General features: G+C 37.6%; 1 protein-coding gene across 1 annotated transcript; it reads right to left on the minus strand.

Moving 5' to 3' along the window:
• mlxip (MLX interacting protein) lies at window positions 1–19089 on the minus strand. Its single transcript, XM_079606355.1, has 17 exons — window positions 18488–19089; window positions 15005–15111; window positions 14823–14908; window positions 13966–14055; window positions 13790–13831; window positions 12954–13200; window positions 12788–12877; window positions 10814–10908; window positions 9231–9759; window positions 7690–7781; window positions 6637–6757; window positions 6393–6505; window positions 5459–5566; window positions 4047–4174; window positions 3802–3925; window positions 3580–3709; window positions 1–1061 (listed from the first exon to the last, which is right to left on the minus strand). Exons 1-17 carry the CDS (start codon window positions 18796–18798, stop codon window positions 946–948), a joined length of 2529 nt encoding a protein of 842 aa, XP_079462481.1. The 5' UTR covers window positions 18799–19089; the 3' UTR covers window positions 1–945.
• Between the last annotated feature and the right edge of the window lie 402 nt (window positions 19090–19491).

The following is a 19491-nucleotide window of genomic DNA, read 5'->3' on the forward strand; positions in this document are numbered from 1 at the left end:
TGAATGCAAAATTCAATTTTTATTGGGAACAGTCCACAGTTAATTCGTTTTTTTTTCTCTTCCCACCAAGTAAATGCAGAAACAAAGTGTTGAGCAAATCAGCATTCAGAACACATTGAAAAAAAAGAAAGAAAAAAAATTCAATATTTCATAATAGATGTAACATCCTTACATTTTAGACCTGTGGGCCGTTTAATATGAACTGTTGAAATCAGGTACCACTAATCAGCCTATCGAAAGTCCTTTAAATGTTCATCTTAAGAAACAACAAATGCACCTCACACTTACAAATATAAGTATTTGTGGCTCTAATTCTATTTATAATTTTGGGCAGATAGTTTTACAGGCCCATGCATCTGTCCATGCGCTTAAAAAGTCTCGATTAAATGGTGTAGCAGTTTTTGGGTGAACAGAGGATAAATTTCCAAAAGGTCACTAAATAATCAGAATAACAGCATCAAATACAGAAAACACCCAAACATATGAAAAACACACACACACTGGGTCTCAAGGCAACAGGTCTAGTAAAACTATGCAGTCGGAGACTTGCTTGGAGAACATGCCAGCTGTATGGCTCTCAAGATGATGAACGTAAACGAGACAGATTGACTTTGGTTTGCCGTTTTAAAATAGATCGCTTATACTAAAAAAGAAAAGAAAAAAACGAACTATTCTTTTTAGGACTGAGTGGCTATTTGTATCTTCCTGTACATAAGAGAAGCAAACGATTTGACCATGTACGTAGAGTTCTCCATTTTGTCTACTTCTATGAACACATTTAAAGTAGACAATCAAGCAGTTCTCTTGCATTTCCACCATTTTGAGTGGAGTAGTAACAACAAAGCAAAGACTTCACCACAGGCAAAAGGCTCCTGAAGACTGATATGCCTGGATTAAAAAAATCTTAAAATCACATTTTAGATGTCAGAGGGTTAAAACTGAGGATCATGAGGAATGTTTTTTAGGGTTGAGAACAGCTTTTTTGGCTTCCTCGGGTAACAGTGCGGGATCGGTCAAGATGGAGGTGGTGGTACAGAGCTGTCGTAATGTCTTGAGTACCACTGTAGGATACAGAAAAAACACACAAAGAGAGAAAATGGTGAAAATAATACACAGATACTACATCAAAATGAAGAAACAGTAAACACTGAATAGAAAGCACCAGGTTAGAACAAAAGAAGTTTGTTATGGTTAAAATTGCGATTTAAAATGCTATTTTTAAAATAAATATTAAAGTCTAATGCACATGGCACACAAAATGAAAAACACTGATTGGTTGAATCCTCACGGATTTCTGGGAGACTTTAACGGTCCGCCAAACCTGATCATGGAAGAAGAAAGCCATCGTGTTTACAACTGTGACAATAGACCTGTTTACATGTAGCATTGTATTCTGATTATAACCAGTTTAAAAGTCCAATCAGAATAAAAATGCTCCATGTCAACATCTCAATCGGAATAAAAATGCACAAACCGATTGAAATTTCAGTCGGATTGAAGGGGGAGGAATAAACCTTTTCAGGAACCGATCAAACGAAAAATGACACTATGTAAACGAGCTGATCCGATTACTTTGAGTGTACGTCTTTCTGCGCATGCCTGGTTTTGCGCCGGATAATTCTGTCAGCAAACATCAGCTTTAAAGACTTTTTTAATTGAAAGAATTTACCTCAAAACTAATTTTCATGTTTTGAATGCCTTCTGTTTGTGATCCGATGTGGATTCTGACGTATAAGGTAGAAATATTCTTACCCGATGCAAAAGACTATGCACGCTACCCATTCCCATAGTAAACATGGTAAATATGAACGCTTGAAGAAATCAGACAAATCATAAAGGCTATCATAATCCTGTTTTTATTGTACCTGTCAGTCATATCCGGCCTATATGTCTCGTCTCTATACCGGACTATCATAAAATTCGGGAGCTTCCTCTGTTTCTCTGACTGAAATATAACTGTAGCATAGCCTGCTGGGAGTCGAGAGAGTCCTAAAGCTCCTCAGGTCGTATTTTTGGTGGACTATTTGTAGAAATTATAATTTTTTCTAAATGTGATACATGTCCTGTAACTATTCTCTTTCTTTTAATGAAATAGATGGTAAACCGGTAAACCACTTTTCTGTGTGACTAATGTGCAATTTTGACACAAACTAATTCACTATTATCAATGTGTCACTTTTTTTTGCAAGCCTGTGGTAAAACATCGATTTTTGGTTTTTAAATATTCAATTAAACAACAGAAATGCCAGCAAACGGTCGCTTTTATCGTGTTTGTTTTGAGATCACGCTGTTTCCAGGGATTTCTTTCTGATAAAACTACCATTTGTTGGTGAACAGATGGGTTTGTGTGACGTTGTTCCAGAGAGGCGTGTTACGGGCGTGTTTTAGTGAAGCGCTGTGGAGCTTCTGGCCCGACAGTGGAAACGCGGCTAATGCCTACAACTAGTGCGACGATTAAGTGATGCACCATCTTGACAGGATTGAAATATATATATATAATAATGAGCTTCCCGATGCGGCAGACAAGCTGTGTGTATGTCACAAAATTATTCAGATTAAAAGCGTCAGCACATGTAAACACCAGATCGGTTTAGATAACATCCCATGTAAACAGTCAACCAGGATCCGTCAATCTTAAGCCCCTTTCACACAGCATGTTGGTCCCGGGGAATTGCCAGAGTGCCTTCTGTGTGAACGCAAACACGTCCCGGGATTGATGCCGGGATCGATCCCGGGTTGGGGACCTAGTAACATTGCCGGGATCAGTCCCAGTACGCGCCCTGTGTGAACAAAAGCCAGGATCAATGCCGTAAGGGGTGTGTCGTAGTGATGACGCACGTGCCATCGCGCGACTCTTTTGCTCTTAGAAGAAAGTTTGTGTTCGTCATCAACAAAGAAAGAACGAAAAAATGTCTGCAAACTGGAACGAAGCAGAGACCAGGGGCTCCTACTTACTATCCACGCTGAAGCTGAGATCGCTCGCCAGCTTTGTGGAGCGGTACGCGATGCGTTAGTTTTCGACGCGTACGTTACACGTCTCATCCTGACGTCACGTGTCTTTACAGGATCTTACCGGGATGTGTGTGAATGCACTCACAGATCCTGGAAAATCACTGGCAGTGTGAATGAACCAAAATCAAACGATCCCGGGTCACATTATCTGTGTATTTTCTGGAATCTCTGTGAAAGGGGCTAGAACGATCTCAATCAGAATAGCAAAAAAGTGTTCATGTAAACGAGGCTAATGACTTTTTACCAGGATCAACTAAACGCTGTATTTTCAAAAGTATGTGCGGTTCACAGCACTATTATGTTTTTGAATGAATTGCATGCTGGTCTGTTATTGTGGGGACTGCGACTTTACATTTTTACACCCCTAAACAGGACGCTGAACAAAACTAACTATGATTGGTTGCTTGACATGTCGGTCAGACATCCCCCATTGGCCAATGAAAGCTGCTATGGAGTCCAGACCTTCTGCCGTCAGTCTGAAGGTCTGGCGATGCGAGACTACTACTGTCCAATCGAAGAAAAAGTTTACAGTTGCTGACATCTCAATAAAGTGGAACGTGAACTTACTAGGTCGGAGGACAGGGAGGGCACAGTAACGATCCAGCCACTGCATGGTGGATTCACATAGCTCTGTGTTGTTGGTGGTGGACACTGTCCCATTGAAGGACTCAAACAGAGGTTGAATAATGACGCTAAACTGAGAGAGGAGTATTAAAGAAAATAAGAGTCCAATCCAGTACACACATTTTCTCTATTCAGTTCAATCTTTCCAGGCGTAATTAAGGATACGATCCAGAATTTCCAGTTCTGAAGAGTTCTGTTCTTCACATAGTCCTCAAACTTCTCCCTCATGTGGTCAAAGCGATGGCGTGTGACGGGAACGCCTGTATCAGGGAGCTGTTCCTGGCACAAGCTGCAATAAATAATGGACATCTTTTACAGAGAATCTACATGCACACATATCTGAACATTGAGTTTTTCCAAATGTAATACTTTCAATTAGTTCCCGATATTTATTTTTAATGAACGCTTACCTTATAGATGTATTGAGCTCCTCAATCTCCTCTCGTAGTCTCTTGGTCTCTTCCTGTATCTGTTGTCTCTCTAGTTGTAGTTTGCCAATGTAATCAACGGTCTTTTGAAGTGTTGAAGCATTACTGATCTGAAAACCCAGATATGGTTGACAAAAAAATAGTTACATCACTAGTGTATGACGCTGTTTAAGGGCCAAAATTAAACCGTAACTACATTATTTTTCAATATTAAAGAGGCCATATTTTTTAACGTTTTCCTTTTCCTTTAGTGTGCAATGTGTCTCCATCCACACGTTTTTATCCGAATTAAGTGATATTGAATGAAAAATGCCTTATGGAAACAGTAAAATTCGATTGAATTTCATGAATATCGACTCAAATGAAATGCGTTCGGTCTCATCGGATTTTATCTTGATCGATATACGGCTTATGCGATAACCGCTGATGGAAACGTTATTTGCCGAATAAATAATGAATCCATTTTGTCTAGCAAAACTTTGTTCGCAAATGTTGGGTTGAATGTTGTGCGATTCAGTGCGAAAATGAATGGAAACACCTTAAAATGTCTCAAATTAATTCGATATACCAATTTGATCGCAAAACAGCATGCGATGTCATTACGCACAGGTTTTTATTCGCTTTAAAGCCGTTGGGATGGAAACACACTTTCACCAGCTTTATTCGCATGAGTTTTTTTACCGAACTTAGCTTGTGTGTGCATGTATAAGATCTGCAAAGTTACAAAGCTCATAATCTTTCACATATGAGAACACTGCTCCAGACCTGCCTAAAACGCCTTGATCGAAGTGCAGATTACTACCGCACTCGTCTACGTCACAATGGCCACGTACACACTGTAAAGTTTCGTTGTGTTCAACAATTTTAACTAAAGCACAGTCTACGGAGGCGTCGAGTATTATAAGCGTATATTATAAGTCGTGTATTATAAGAGAGGGGACGTCGTTTAAGCTTGGCTTGTATTTTAACGTACATTCTCTCGTCTTATATTTCTCATCGTACGACATTAACAACTACTTGTTTGGTTCTGTACACACTACGTAGAAATTTTGTGAATGCGGTTGTCACTACCTGCATTTTTTGTTTAATTCGGTTGTAGAATGCAGTTGTCAATCCTGTAAATGACTGAACTGTGTGTGTACAGAACAGGATTAAGCGCTAAAAGGTGAATTGCACTAATGTACAGTATGTGAAAAACAATGTTTTTTTGTTTTTTACATTAAAGCATGCTAACCTATTCAAGCACATCCTCCAAAAAACAAAATAATGACATTTGAGGAGAACATCATATGGCTTCTCTAAAACACTTTCTCCCATTACAGTTATGCAGAGACGGCTTCAAGCTAATTATATGCTCCACAAAATAAAATGAAGTAAGATGAATGCAGATTTACAGTTGATTGAGGCTTGAGGGTCGGCACAAGATTGCACAATGTCTTGAAGCAGACATTTATGGTAAATCGCCTCTTCTGCTCAGCAGATATGTGAGTCACTCTGCGGCTCTGTCAAAGAAAGAAAATTACAAAACAAGACTGAGAAATTGCTAGATATTGTGTTATTAAAATTAGTGACAATTATGCTCAATTGACCATTCGCAAAGACCCGCCCCCCTTAGTTACTGTCGCTATGTCCGACAAGCTACGCCGCTCTTACGCACACACCATGTTCTCACGCAGTGAAAAATACATCGCGGAGTAGAGAGGACACTGACAGACAGGACAGACCAGCTTACTTTTGATATTAAACATATTAAACAAAGTCTCACCTTTCAAATTTGGTCATTTTTTAAAAGAAATTTAAACAATAAATACCGTTTTGTGGCTCTTTAATGTTTCTGACAGATCGCTGTAGAGCATCAGTTAAAGCTGCTCGTGAACCGATCATCTCTTCCTTCTAGTTCATTTATAGCATCAAATAAACATGAATGAACATAAGGAATGTTGTTTTAACCGCGGAAAGGCGTCAGTACACTCCGCTTCTCAAGTTCAAATCCTCCCATGTTAATCTACTAACTCTCCTGACTGCTTTGTCGGACAAAATGGCGGATGGCGAGGTATGATTGGTCAGATCACCTGTCAATCAAGCTCCCTGCGAAGGGTCAATTGGCTCAACACACACACACACTTTTTTTGGTTTATTTTGAGTAAATAATCTTTACAATTTGCCATTCATTCAATATCAGCAACTTTTTCTACTATGATTTATTGTGCAAATGTTTACATTTGAAACATTCTGCTTTGATGCGATGCATCCAGAAATGCAAAAGGTTAATTTATTTTCAATGTACAGTTAGACAGCATTAGCAGAGTGCAATCTCATGAACCGTACCTTACAGGTTTCATTTTTGCCCATGCCTGCACTGGTGTTGAGAGGTGACTGGGGGCTTGGTACCTGTTCTGGTCCCAATGGTGACCCTTGACCTGAGACACGTCCGTCGTGTGCTAGAGAAAAAGGAATAACATTTTTTAAAAAACGTTCTCAGAACCCTAAATTCAATGAATCACAAACAAAATAACAACACAAACACAGAGCATTTTCAGCGTAAATTGAAAGTGACTGTGCTGAATCGAACCTGTACTTGAAGACTGTACAGATGTCTTGTTGTTGGACACATTTGTGGCAGTTTCCTCTTTGGGAACGATTAGTTGGGGAGACTTCTGCGTCTGAGGGAGAATATGAAACCCAGCAGAACCCTGCAAAGTAGCGTGTACATTTTTATTGTAATTTTGGATTGCTTGGGGACTAAATTAATAATTATTTACTAGGGTTGGGTAGAACTCAAAATTAAGAACTGGCTCCCTTTTCAATTCATGAATCAGAAAGTGAACCACAACACACAGGATGCTGAATTGGAAAGATAGGAAAATTAATTTAGTGAATTGAATTTTTTTTTTAAATTAAGTCACACTATAGAAAAATGGGAAAGAAATTCCCAAGAAACTGTTTAAACACAATATTCTCTCTTCCGTTTACCTATATTCTGGTGAATTGTAGAAAGTATGGACGGGGCATTCAAAAAAATATTTTTTACTTTTATCAAATTTACACCCATTGCTACTTATTATTGCTAGTCAGAGACAAGTGTTATTAGGGTGAGAGTTGTATAATTTCATTGAACACGTCCATGAGTCAATCATTTTTGGTCTGATTTGACGGAAGAGAAATACTATATCTGTGCATGAGTTGATTGTTAACTTGTAGGAGCAGACACAGCCTCAGACCAAAACACATATACTAACGTTCAAAAGTTTGGGGTCAGTAAGTTTTATTTAAAAAAAAAAATGTATATCGCAATTTAACAAAAATGATAAGTCAAGACATTTAGTGTTACAAAAGGTTTCTATTCTAAATACATGCCGTTCTTTTGAACTTTATAGTCATCAAAAGATCTGTTGTAAAAAACAAATTTGTACATGAAATTTATAAAAATTACTAATAGCCACTACACGCATTTTCAATTCTACTTTCATTCAAATTTGAATTATAATTCTGCATCCTGCTTGCGAACTCAGTTAAAATGTAGGAATTTAAAAGATTTTTAAAATCAATTCTGAATGATACACAACCCATTTATATAGACCATCTATTGTAAAACATGATAGGACATGAAGGGTGGAAATCTTACACAAGGAATACTGGAGGAGGCAATGAAACCAGTGGTGGGGACAACATCAGTGTTGAGAGGGGACGAGGTAACAATGACAGCACTGGCGGGACCTGGGAATGGTTATGATGGGATATGTACATGATGAGAACAATTTTAGCATTGGCAATGCTGTTGATGTTTATCCTACTATCAGTTTTCTGGATGACTTTTGGGGATCCATTGTAGCTGTTGAAGATCCACTAATAGATGAACACTAAAAAGTGTGAAATTGAAATTGTACCATTGTGGCAGATCAGCAGCTTGTGGAAAGTGTGCAGGAAATGTGTTTTAATTAGAACTGCTAAACAGGTTAAAATATATTTCATCAAAATTAATCATAATTACCAATATGGAGAGGTTTTCTCCATTAATTACTGATAAATGAAAACAGCATAACCAGTATGGCACAAAAAAAAAAAAAAAAAGAAAAGAGATAGCCATTTTAACAGGTAAACATTGTAAAATACTGTTAATTGGTTAACGGTGAGTTCCCTTACTTTATAAAGTGAAAAACTGATCCGAGTCATTTTCATGTAATTTTACAATAAAAATGTGGATAAATGTACAGTTCTCAGAAGTGAAAAAGAACAAGGCATCTTATAATTTACAGTGAACAAAAGTAAATTGAAATCCTTGTTTCTTCTTAGTTTTGTTCTCAGTTATGTACGTTAGGGTTTTGTTAATCTTACGTTGTTAAAATATTGCAATATTTTAGTGTTGTGTTCCCATGATGGTGTTTCGTATTTGTGTGCATGACACCGCACACCTTCTATATATTAGTATTTACTTTCATGTGGATGTCAGTATATTTTAAATAAAAAAAATAGATTTGAGTAAATTAACTCTTTCCCAGCCATTGACAGAATTTTACAGCTTTTAGCGTTTTCCCTGTTACAAGGTAGGTGGCGCTATGACATCTTCTGAAATATTACTGAGTCTCCTGATCAATGACAGGCACAGAAGATGCAGAAACGAGCGATATATGCGAGCAGATGCATATGTGAAATAACACGATGGACGTGATGGTCTTGATGGACTCGATCTACTCCATGTGTGTTTTGATCATCGTTCTGAATCCGATCCAGACATAGTCTGACAAAAATGCTAATTTCTCAGCTTTATGTTCAAAATTTAACTTTTTTTTTATTAAACGTACCCATATTGATATATTGCATGTTCAGATATTCACACAACAAAATATTCTGGGGGCCATGAAACTTTTGTGAAAATGATCAAAAACGCTTTTTTTTTTTGTAAATTTAAGTTACTAACTACTGTACTTTCTACTGTTATGTTCTTACAACCACAGCTGCCGTTTTTCTTAAGTTTATGCATGACGTTACACAAATATCCAACAGAAAATGTGTTGCTTATTATTAAATGGTTTATAGAAATATGTAATTGAACAACAGAATATGTTAAATGTGTTATTATTTGTGGGCATGAGTCCATTTTTAGATGTTTTTAGTGTGTTAGTGAGCGTGTTTAAAAAAAAATCAGCTTTGAGGAGAGACACAAACCTGTGAGAATGAGTTGAGATGGCAGTGGATTGGCCGGGACAATCTGTCTCTGTGGGTGTCTGGCCTTTTTGCTAGGAACAGAAGGCAGAATGGATTTGGGCAAGGCGAAGTTGACTGACTGTGAGTTTGGCGAGGCAGAGGTTGATGCCGCAGGCTGTGGAGACTCAAAGCTGGACCTGCGACTGAAGGTAGTGGCAGCATCAGTGGGAGTTACTGAGGAAGGGGCGGAGTGTGTTATTACAGAAGGAGATGGGATGTTTGTGGTGGGCTGAGGGACTGTAGTGACTGTAGAAACACCTCCTGGTGGGAGAGGTGGAGCTGGCGGTGGCAGGAGAGATGGGACGGACGGGGTCACTTGCTCTGTGTAAAGAGGCATGTAGGCGTGTTGGTAGGACGGGCCGGCAGCATTACCATTGTCCTGGTTGGCGCCTGCGAGATGGCTGGGCAGTGGAGCCGACGGGATGAGGCGGTAGTCCAGTGGCAGAGAGGGAAGCTCTGAGGACAGCGGCATGGATGACAGCAAGGGATTCTAGCAAACAACAGGTATTAAGATCAGCACAATGCATACTCTGTTCTGCCTTTGCTTTGTGCATATCATTGTTTGAGAAAAACAAGTACTAAACCTAACAAGTAGGGATATACCATATGTGACCCTGGACCACAAAACCAGTCCCATGGGTACGTTTTTTAAAATTGAGATGTATACATCACATGAAAGCTGAATAAATAAGCTTTCCGTTGATGTGTGGTTTGTTAGGATATGACTATATTTGGCCGAGATATTATTTACAACTATTTGAAAATCTGAGGGTGCAAAAAGTGCGCTTTTAAAGTGGTCTTCCCTATAAAATGTTTTAGTAAAAAATATACAGTTTTGGTCAGTTGTGGCAGAATTTGTGCAATGTTAATCATTTTAACTAAATAAGAAGGATAATAAAAATGGCTTTTAAAAAAAAATGTAATAGTACAGTCATGAATAAGCTCTTTTAAAGCCATTTATACCATGGTCTGGGTGAATACTCGATTCTGATTGGCTGCAGGGTGTCCGTTAAAAAGTGATAGAGGACACCTAAATAAACTGTCAGGCGTAACCAAGGAAACCAAGTTATTGTTTGTAACTTGTAACTTTAGATTTCGATTGTAAAACTAATTAAAATATAAACTAATGTTTTAAAAATGTGTTATTTGGCAAGTGACCATGGTATAAGCGGGTTAATGCCCTTCGAGGTGTCCATTGTCAGGTGTTAATGGACTTCGGCGGAGGCAACCGTCCTCCGCTGCGCGTCGGCCGGTTCACACCTCGCCGTCGTCCATTAAAACCTGACAATGGACACCTCGTCGGGCATTAACCCTTACACATCCCATCCCTGCTGTCAATTGTAACCCATTGTGTCTTATCATAGTATGCACATTTACACAGTCCAGTTATGCATACTAATCTTTAATGATTCTAATGGGTTACAAAGACACTGTAGAGTTTGGGAATTAACACGAAGCAACTGTGCATCTGCGGTGGAGGAAAGGAAGTGCACACAAAACAGGAAGAACGTAGAGCCCTACAAATCTGTGTTGAGGATGGTTACCTGTGTTTGGGAGCTGCTGCTGGTTAAGGGAGTGACTGGTGGGGAAGTTTGGGAAGTGAAGGGGAAGGCTTGCGGACGCAGGGTGTGAAACAAATCTGGTTGGGAACACAAAAAAAGACTTGATCCTGTGAGTTAACTTCACAACTCTGACAGATTGAGTGGATTTGTAGGAAATTCATTGATGACTTTGATGAAGAACGTTCCACAAAACTGTTTGATTGATTCATGAATTCAAAATTAACAACTAAAAGAGTGATTTAGTCACAAAATCACCAGTTGCCAGTAGATGTTAGGACTTGGTTGACTAATGATTTCTCAATTTTAAGTTAAATTAAACGTAACAATTACAAAAAGCTTTGTTACCATTAATACGAAACAAAGTCAATTTTATGACAAAATTCAAACAATAAATACCATTTTGGCATAATGTGGCGTGACAGATCTCTGTAGTGCTTCAGCTCAACCGATCATCTCTTCCTCTTTACTACTAGTTATAGCATGAAATAAATATCAATCAGAATGTATGTTGAAAGATACAGTGCAGCTTACGGAAATGTATGTCTCACGTAAACGCTCGGCCAGTGTTTCAACTGCGGAAAGACGTCAATAAAACAGCTTTTAACTATACGTCATGTAACATTACATTTAAGAGCCATTAAATGTCCAATTGTCCATAGCTTTATAGTTAGCTAGACATATTAACTCTAGACTAGATGGTAAATATATATGTTCTATATTACATAATCATATTTTTACTTAACCTGTTCTTCAATATTTAATTTATGTTTGACTAAATACGTCTTTTTTTGTTTTTTTTAGACAGACACTTATGTTTATATTTAAAAAAAAAAACGAATTGGAGCAGATGAGTAATTGTATCATTAAAAATGTTTTTAACAAAGTTAGTATCATACAAATTGCCTTATGTGCAATTTAAATGTCTGTAAACAAATCAGTTGTTAATTTTAACAGTAATTTTCCAACTGATAGCAACAGCCAGGTTACGGAAGTAAAAACTTCATTCATTTTCTCCTTTATAAACCTTTAAAGACAACTTTCCTGTGGGTTACGAGGTTGTCAATCAATAGTATTTGCAGTTACTTTAAGTTATTTTAACTCTCAGTTATTTTAAGGTGACGTAATTACACTGTACTTACTAAAATAAGTACTGAGTAATATTAATTAACTACATGTACTTACTGTTAGGGTTAGGTTTCGTTACTTGCAATTATTCATAATTTACTGTTATTACAGAAGTACATGTCGTAACGTGTAACTACTCCACCAATCAGAGTCTCGAAGCAAGAAAAACGTGTCAACGGTCTCTTTAGCTCCGCCCACTCCCATTAAACAGCGAATGACATAATCATGACATAATCGGGAGTCGGGTCTCCCTACTGTCAAAATACTTAAATATACAGCAACATTTTTAAATGAATAGTTTGTCTCCATCCTTTTTAATTTGATTATGCGGTTCGCAATGCTTCATGGGATTGTAGTTCTTTCCATTTTTAAAGCTGTCAAGTACACAGTCTTGTATATTTGTCAGATTTTCAAATACTTTTTTTGCTTCAAATCAAAGTTTGTGAAGTGTTTTAATGAAGTGTTTTTGAAATCCCTATGGGAGAAATGAAAGGAAAAAATACTTCCGGAACCAACGCTGCTTAAAAAAGTTGGCAGGCACTGTTGCAGTTTACAACATTATTTGAGAGATATTTTCATTGAGAAAAATGTACATGTACTGTACATGATAAACATCCAAATGAATCCATACTGAATCTAAACAAGATTGAGATTGGAATTGAATTGCTAGCTAATGAATCAGAATCGAATTGTGAAATTTGTGTCAATACCCAGCCATAGTAGATGTAAGGCCATATCTGCACAAACAACAATTCTTCATCAACTGGTCTTTGTATCAACAAGTCAATCGCTAATCTGCAAGTGAACAAGAGAAATTGTTCCCGCTCACACCTTGCAGAGGCTCAAACGTGTCCATGAAGTCCAGGTTGGGCTGCAGTGGGATGAGGCCTGGCTGGATCATATCTGCATTGCCTGCATGGGCTAAGAAGACAGGAGAGGGCTTGTCAGTTCATCAGTAAGAATAAATGTGTTAATGCAGACTTGACTCATTTCTCACCAATCTCCCTTGGATTTGGCCATGCTACAGGTTGATGAGAGGCCAGTGTGGAAAAGAGTGTGTCTGAGAACTCAGACATGAGCACGTCCATGTCAAAAAGGGAGTCCATCTCCATTGGAACGGGTGAATCCTGACTCTTGCGGGACCTACGACGACCTCCCACACTGACATCCTCATCCTGGCAGAAGAGGACACGGTAGGTGTCTGGCCACACTTCCCCAAACAGCGAAAACTGTTCCTCCGCACCCTTTGGGAGGTCAAAATGCAACAAGCAGGCCAGGTCAACAGACACACTCGAGGTTCATGCAGAGCAAAATGCATCAAGAATGTATATTAGCAGCACATGCACTACCAGTCAAAAGTTAGAGGACACAACGGACTGTGTCTCTTGTGATCTTTAAAACCATTTTGATCAAAACCAGGGGTTCCCAAAATATTTCAGACAGCCAAAGTCATAAAATATAAACTTGAAGTACTCCCTGACATTTTAAGTTAATATTTCAAGGACACATTTGCATGTTCATGGTTCATCCAGTTATTGGCAAATGTTTTGTCATTCATCACTACAGGCTTAAATTTCGACAAAAATGTATTTGGAGCATTTGAACCAAGATTCGTAACTGAAAATTAGTCTTTGCAAAAACTCTGAAATGCATGGACTATTAAAATCTGATGTGACGTTAAGACAGGCAATGCTGATCTCTTTATATCAATGAATTACAAATGAACAACAAAGTTTGTGTAACAAATAACAGAACACATCTGCATGCATGCACACACTTTTTACTTGAAAGCAAAGCTTTATCAACAATAGTGGAGAACAATCAAGAAATTACCTTGAGAAGGCTGGACAGGTCTTCATCCTTGTGCTTCTGTAACTATAAATTCCAATTTAAAGAAATCGTATGAATTGGTGTATTTATGTTGTAAATATAAGACATTTACAAATAACAGTACTGGAGTTTCACAGTACTGTTAGTTAGTTTAATGTAAAGGGAAAAAATAAACATACTCTTTTCTTAAAATATGTTCTCCATTTGTGATATTCCCTGATGACGATTTCAATTCTCCTTTTCCAGTACTTGCCTTCTGTTGCTATAGCCTAGGAAACAGAAGAACATGGTACCAAGAGAAAGTGATCTAACTCAAGAAATGAACAGTGCAAATTCTTCAAAGAAAACAAACACCGGTTTTTAGGCCTTCAAGTGACACTCCAAACTAGAGATGCACCGATTACAATTTTCTAGGCCGATTCCGATTTCTCATTGAGTTTGACCTGCCGATACCGATTTTAGCCGATTCTGATTAAATTTTTTCTAACCACTTCTATATATATTTTTTATAAAACACCATTTACCCAAACTGAATAATAAAAACAGGTTTAAATGAGTACATTTTCTATAAATATTTTTGAGTCTTCATTTTCTTTTCTGACATAGCTAATCCAGTTCTTGTTAAAACACACTAGACATGCAAATTCTGTGCATTTTGGGCACTTTTTGTGTGAAATCATATTTATTTTGTCCATCAAAAGTGTGCTTTCACTTTAATTGAGCGTGAGCAGCGCAGCAAAAATAGACTCGGTGCTGAAACCCGCGCTTCACTGCTGCTGACGCGCCGCTCCTGCTCGCGGTCTGAATGCACTCATTGATAACATGCACGCTGGAAAAAATATGCGCTGCTCACGCTTGCGGTGTGAAACGGCCGTAATTCACGAGGTTTCCTACATGTGCACATGTGATGCTGATGTTAATCATGCGGCGCCCGAGTGCATTTGACCGGCATAAAATCGCTATATATGTCAGACTGACCGGCCAATCCCGGTCACCAGCCGATCAATCGGTGCATCTCTACTCCAAACATGCTCACCTCTGTTGGCCGATGTACTCCCGAATCCATATTGCCATCCAACGGTGTGACAAAATGGCAAACAGGGTTCTGTCTCTTCTCTACATCTTCAGGAAACAGAGGCATTGCAGACAGAAATCAACAAACTCCTGTGTTTTCACATTTCTAAGCAGTATGTATGCGTGTTTCATTATTAATCTTACATTGCATATACCAGGCTCTCCAGATAGCATTGTTGAGGCGAATCTTGTCCCTCCACAGCAGCTTGAGGCCTTTGAAGTTCTTCCATTTCGGTGACACCAACCTTCCACTGTGGACACAGAATAAATGTGTTTGTTAGGACTGTCAGATCATGACATTTTGAGTGGTGATTAATTGTGATACAAATAGTTGCAATGAAACATTTAATTGCCCATTCTGTTCATGTCACGTACAGACTAAGCTTGATATACATTGCACATTATACCCAAATATTGCACAGTCAGGGATAGAATTAGACAAAATATTTAAAATATTTTGCTTTTGTATCCACTTTACTCCATTCATACTTATTTTCTGGAACCATCAACCTGAATTGTACAGTAATATTTATAATCAGGTGGCCTTAACTACTATGTGTACTAAGATTAAATGCCTACAGGACTATGAATTTACAGTGTAATTACATATTCTGCTAATGAGTTTGAGGTATGGTTAGGTTTAGGAGTAAAGGCAGGGTTGGGATTAAAGGGTTAGAGTTTTGGTAATGGTTGGGTTATGGTTATGGGTAAAGTTAACTACAGATGTTAATCAAATGTAAGTACTTTAAATATCATTACAATGCATCAAAATGTAAGTAAATTGAGTCAAAATTAAGGCCACTTTATATAAAGTGTGACCATTATTATATTGGTTGGTGTTGCTGTAATGCATACTGCAATACTGTGGAAAATTTAAATATTTCTTCATGCATCATTGTGGTCTGACTTATAAAAGGCCAATAATTTTGCCATTATGCTAATATATAAATAAAATAAAACCAAAGAGTTTCTCAATTTTCAATTGATTATCATCATAATCGGTCTATTATATTGTTTCATTTCTTGTTGAGTATTTGTGCCGCATAGGCCTTTACATATAACTCAAATGTGACTAATCTGGATAAAAGAAACACTTGCAGCTGGAGTAAACTTGAAGATAAACCTCATGAGAGGATCACATTGCATTGTGGTCATAATATCACCTCAGGGAGCAGTAATTTTAAATAATGAAATGATCTGTCAATTACTCCTTATTAAACCAACAGATTACTTTGGAATATGGCTGTACATGCAAAATTGTCATTCTACTACTTGTATAAAACATTTAAAAAACACTCGAGAAACACGAATTGAAAAATAAGGTCACAAATACAATGATGGTTGTTTTGCTTTCTTTCCAGGCATTATTCATTCACAAGCACAATAGTAATTATATTTTCCATGCTGTCCATGTGAAGTTGTTCAGTCAATGTCTTGTATTGAGCAATAAAGTAAATGAGGAACACTCAAGTGCTCCACTTGTTTGGGAGATGTAGCATACAACCAAACAAAGAAAAGGAAAAACTGACATGGTAGTCCAGCCAACTAAGCAACGCAATTCAGACAAAACTACACAAGAGCAAGATCTGAACAAGATAGCAGGGTCATGATTTCCACAAGGCGGAACAAAATTGTGAAATTTGGGTTTGAAGACAGAAATCTAAGAAGATATCCACAGAATTTAGGTCTCAATTTAAATGTGACACTTTGACTTGAACGGATGCCGGTGGTGAATGCAAAATTTAATGAAAACAAGCGTTTGTTGTTGGATTGAGATGAACATTAAGAAAACAACCACCAACACAAAAGCTAAAAAAATATATATTTAGGACAGAACCATGTGTGAGGATTTGTTGAAACTAGACAGTTTTGCTATCATACTAAATGCAATAGCACAACAGATACATGGATTGTCCACATAACATGAAAACCATAAAAAAAGGAAAACTAGGCACAACCCTTGAAGCTACAAATAACAGCACAGCTACATCACTGGATGAGAGATTTAAGGTTTTTTATTCTCTAAAACTAAAATTCAACTATTAAAGATGAAAGAAGGAAAAAAAAAGAAACATCCTTGCATAGTAATTACATACATCATCAATTGGTTTTACATTTAATCCATATTATCACTCATCAAGCACTAAACTTGAAAACTATAACCCTTTTGAGCTCATTTTCCAAAGCTAAAATCTGTATGGTATATTTATATTTACTAAATGCATATAGGATACTTCTACAGTCATCATTATATCGTTCTATACAGTAGTCAACATTTGAAGTGGACCAAACCTTTCATTAAAGTTATACATGAATTTTGAACAAAACCCATTCTTGTCTTGTCCCGTTCACAACTTTGATGAACTGCTGTAAATATCAAAGCATTTAAAAAAGCATAAGAAATCATCAGAACATATCTATGTTTAGGAATGGAGCAAGTCACAAAGAACACGTTTTCACAAACTTTCTAATCTTCAGTAGAAAGCATCATAAAACAGTGCTTTAATGCGTTCACTGTGTTAAGCGCATGTAAACTTTTTTGTTATTTTGTCTTGTGTACTATATGTAAACGTCTGTTATGTGAAGCTTATAAAGGGCAGCATGACATATAAAATGACATGCAATTTTTATGATCCCTCTATGTCCATATTATGTGCCAGCTAGAAATTAAAATTATGTTATCATTTACTCTCAACATTACGGTTGTACAATTCTTTGTTCATTATTGGAACACACGAGAGGATTTTGTCCAATTTTGAGATACAGTACTGGTCAAAAGTTTGGAAACATTACTATTTTTTAGTTTTATATATATATATACACACACACACACACATATATGTGCGTGCGTCTATGTGTGTGTCTATATATATATATGTGTGTGTGCGTGTGTCTATATGTATGTATGTGTGCGCATGTGCATATAGATACGCACACACACACACACACACATATAATGTGTGTGTGTGTATATATATATATATATATATATATATATATATATATATATATATACACACACGTATATAAACACCTATTTTTTTTATTCAGATATTAAAAACATGTTCATCGCAGAATGATTGCGTGTGTGAATTTATAGTGTATTTCTGAATAAATAAACAGATCTGAAAATGAGTCTCGTATTTTTTAGACACTCTACACATTTACCACTAAAATGCTGATGTTTTGACTATCTGTGTGTGTAGTAGGCCTAGGTTGCTAAGATTGGAAGAGGGAAAATATGCAACACTTCCTCACAAAAGTGGCGTCTAATTTTGTAAACAGGTTCACTTTTTATAATTATAGTCTATATGTATGCCTAAGGTCAATGTTGATGAGACTTATCCAAACTAAAAGTACAACCCTAAACAGGCTAATACAATTGTTTGTGTGCCTAGCAAGAAACCTAGGGATTGTCGGCTGTTAAACACCCTGCCAAAACACAAACAACACCTCGGGGAAATTAAATGCCAAGTCGTACTAGTTTCACTACAAGTTTTTGGCCCAGCTAGCAGTGCGCTAACATCTTCACAGGAATGATGGAATAACATTTACCGTGGCCCAACTAAAGTCTTCGCTCAAACAGATAAGTTAGTAAATCTCTCTTTTGTTCACTAATAAACCCACCTGTATGCAAGGGTCATGCACTCGAAGAGCTTCGTCAGGGAGGCATCAATAGAGAGATGCGACGTGCTAGTCTTCCCGAAATGATACGTCTGGCAGGTTTGTTTATTCACAGTGTCGAAATCGTAACCTTTCTTTGGGGGATGATCGGTATGAGGAGAGGACACCATAAAATGTCCACTATGGATGATTTGTGACTCGCGTCCATCAGGTTTCTTTAACGAAATAGTGGATTCCTCTGCGTCAGAGTCGTCGTCCTGCTCTTGCTTAGGAGCCCTCCGGTATTGCCGTGTATCTCGAGTAACGTTAGCCATATTTAAAGACTTTTTTCTAGAATTGTTGCACAGGTGATACTTCACATTATGTTACGGTTTTCGTCCATTGCTACTGTATTGATTTATATAGTTGTAGAAGCTATTTAGATGCCCAGACTTTGCCGCTCGCCCTCAACATTAGCATGCATGCTATCACTGGTAACTTGAAGGGATTCGGTGGCGAACTGAACTCAAGACGGTCGTTGCGTCGCGATTGGTTGACTAGAAAGCACACCCACTAACGCTGGGAAACACAATGCGGGCTGCAACTGTGCAAGTCAGTCAAATCATATTCCCTCGGTTTCACCGACACGGTTTAAAGGGATAGTTCACCCAAAAATGTAAAGTCTGTCATTAATAATCACCCTCATGTCGTTTCAAACCCGCAAGACTTTCACTCATTTTCAGAGCACAAATGAAGATATTGTTGATGACATCTGAGCTTTCTGTCCCTCCATTGACAGCTACGCAACTACCACTTTGACACTTCAAAAAGTCCATAAAGGGATTTAAAAAAATAATCCATATGAGTTGAATTTTTTTGAAGACTCGATTGCTTTATATGATGAACAGATTGAATTTATGCTTTTATTTACATATAAACAGTATCAGGAGGACCCGCACTTGTAGACTGCAAGACAGGCCATCATCAGACTGCTGAACTACAGCCAATAATACATAACACACCTTACT

The sequence above is a fragment of the Phoxinus phoxinus genome (assembly GCF_949152265.1).
Source record: "Phoxinus phoxinus genome assembly, chromosome: 3".
Classification (NCBI taxonomy): Eukaryota; Metazoa; Chordata; class Actinopteri; order Cypriniformes; family Leuciscidae; genus Phoxinus; species Phoxinus phoxinus.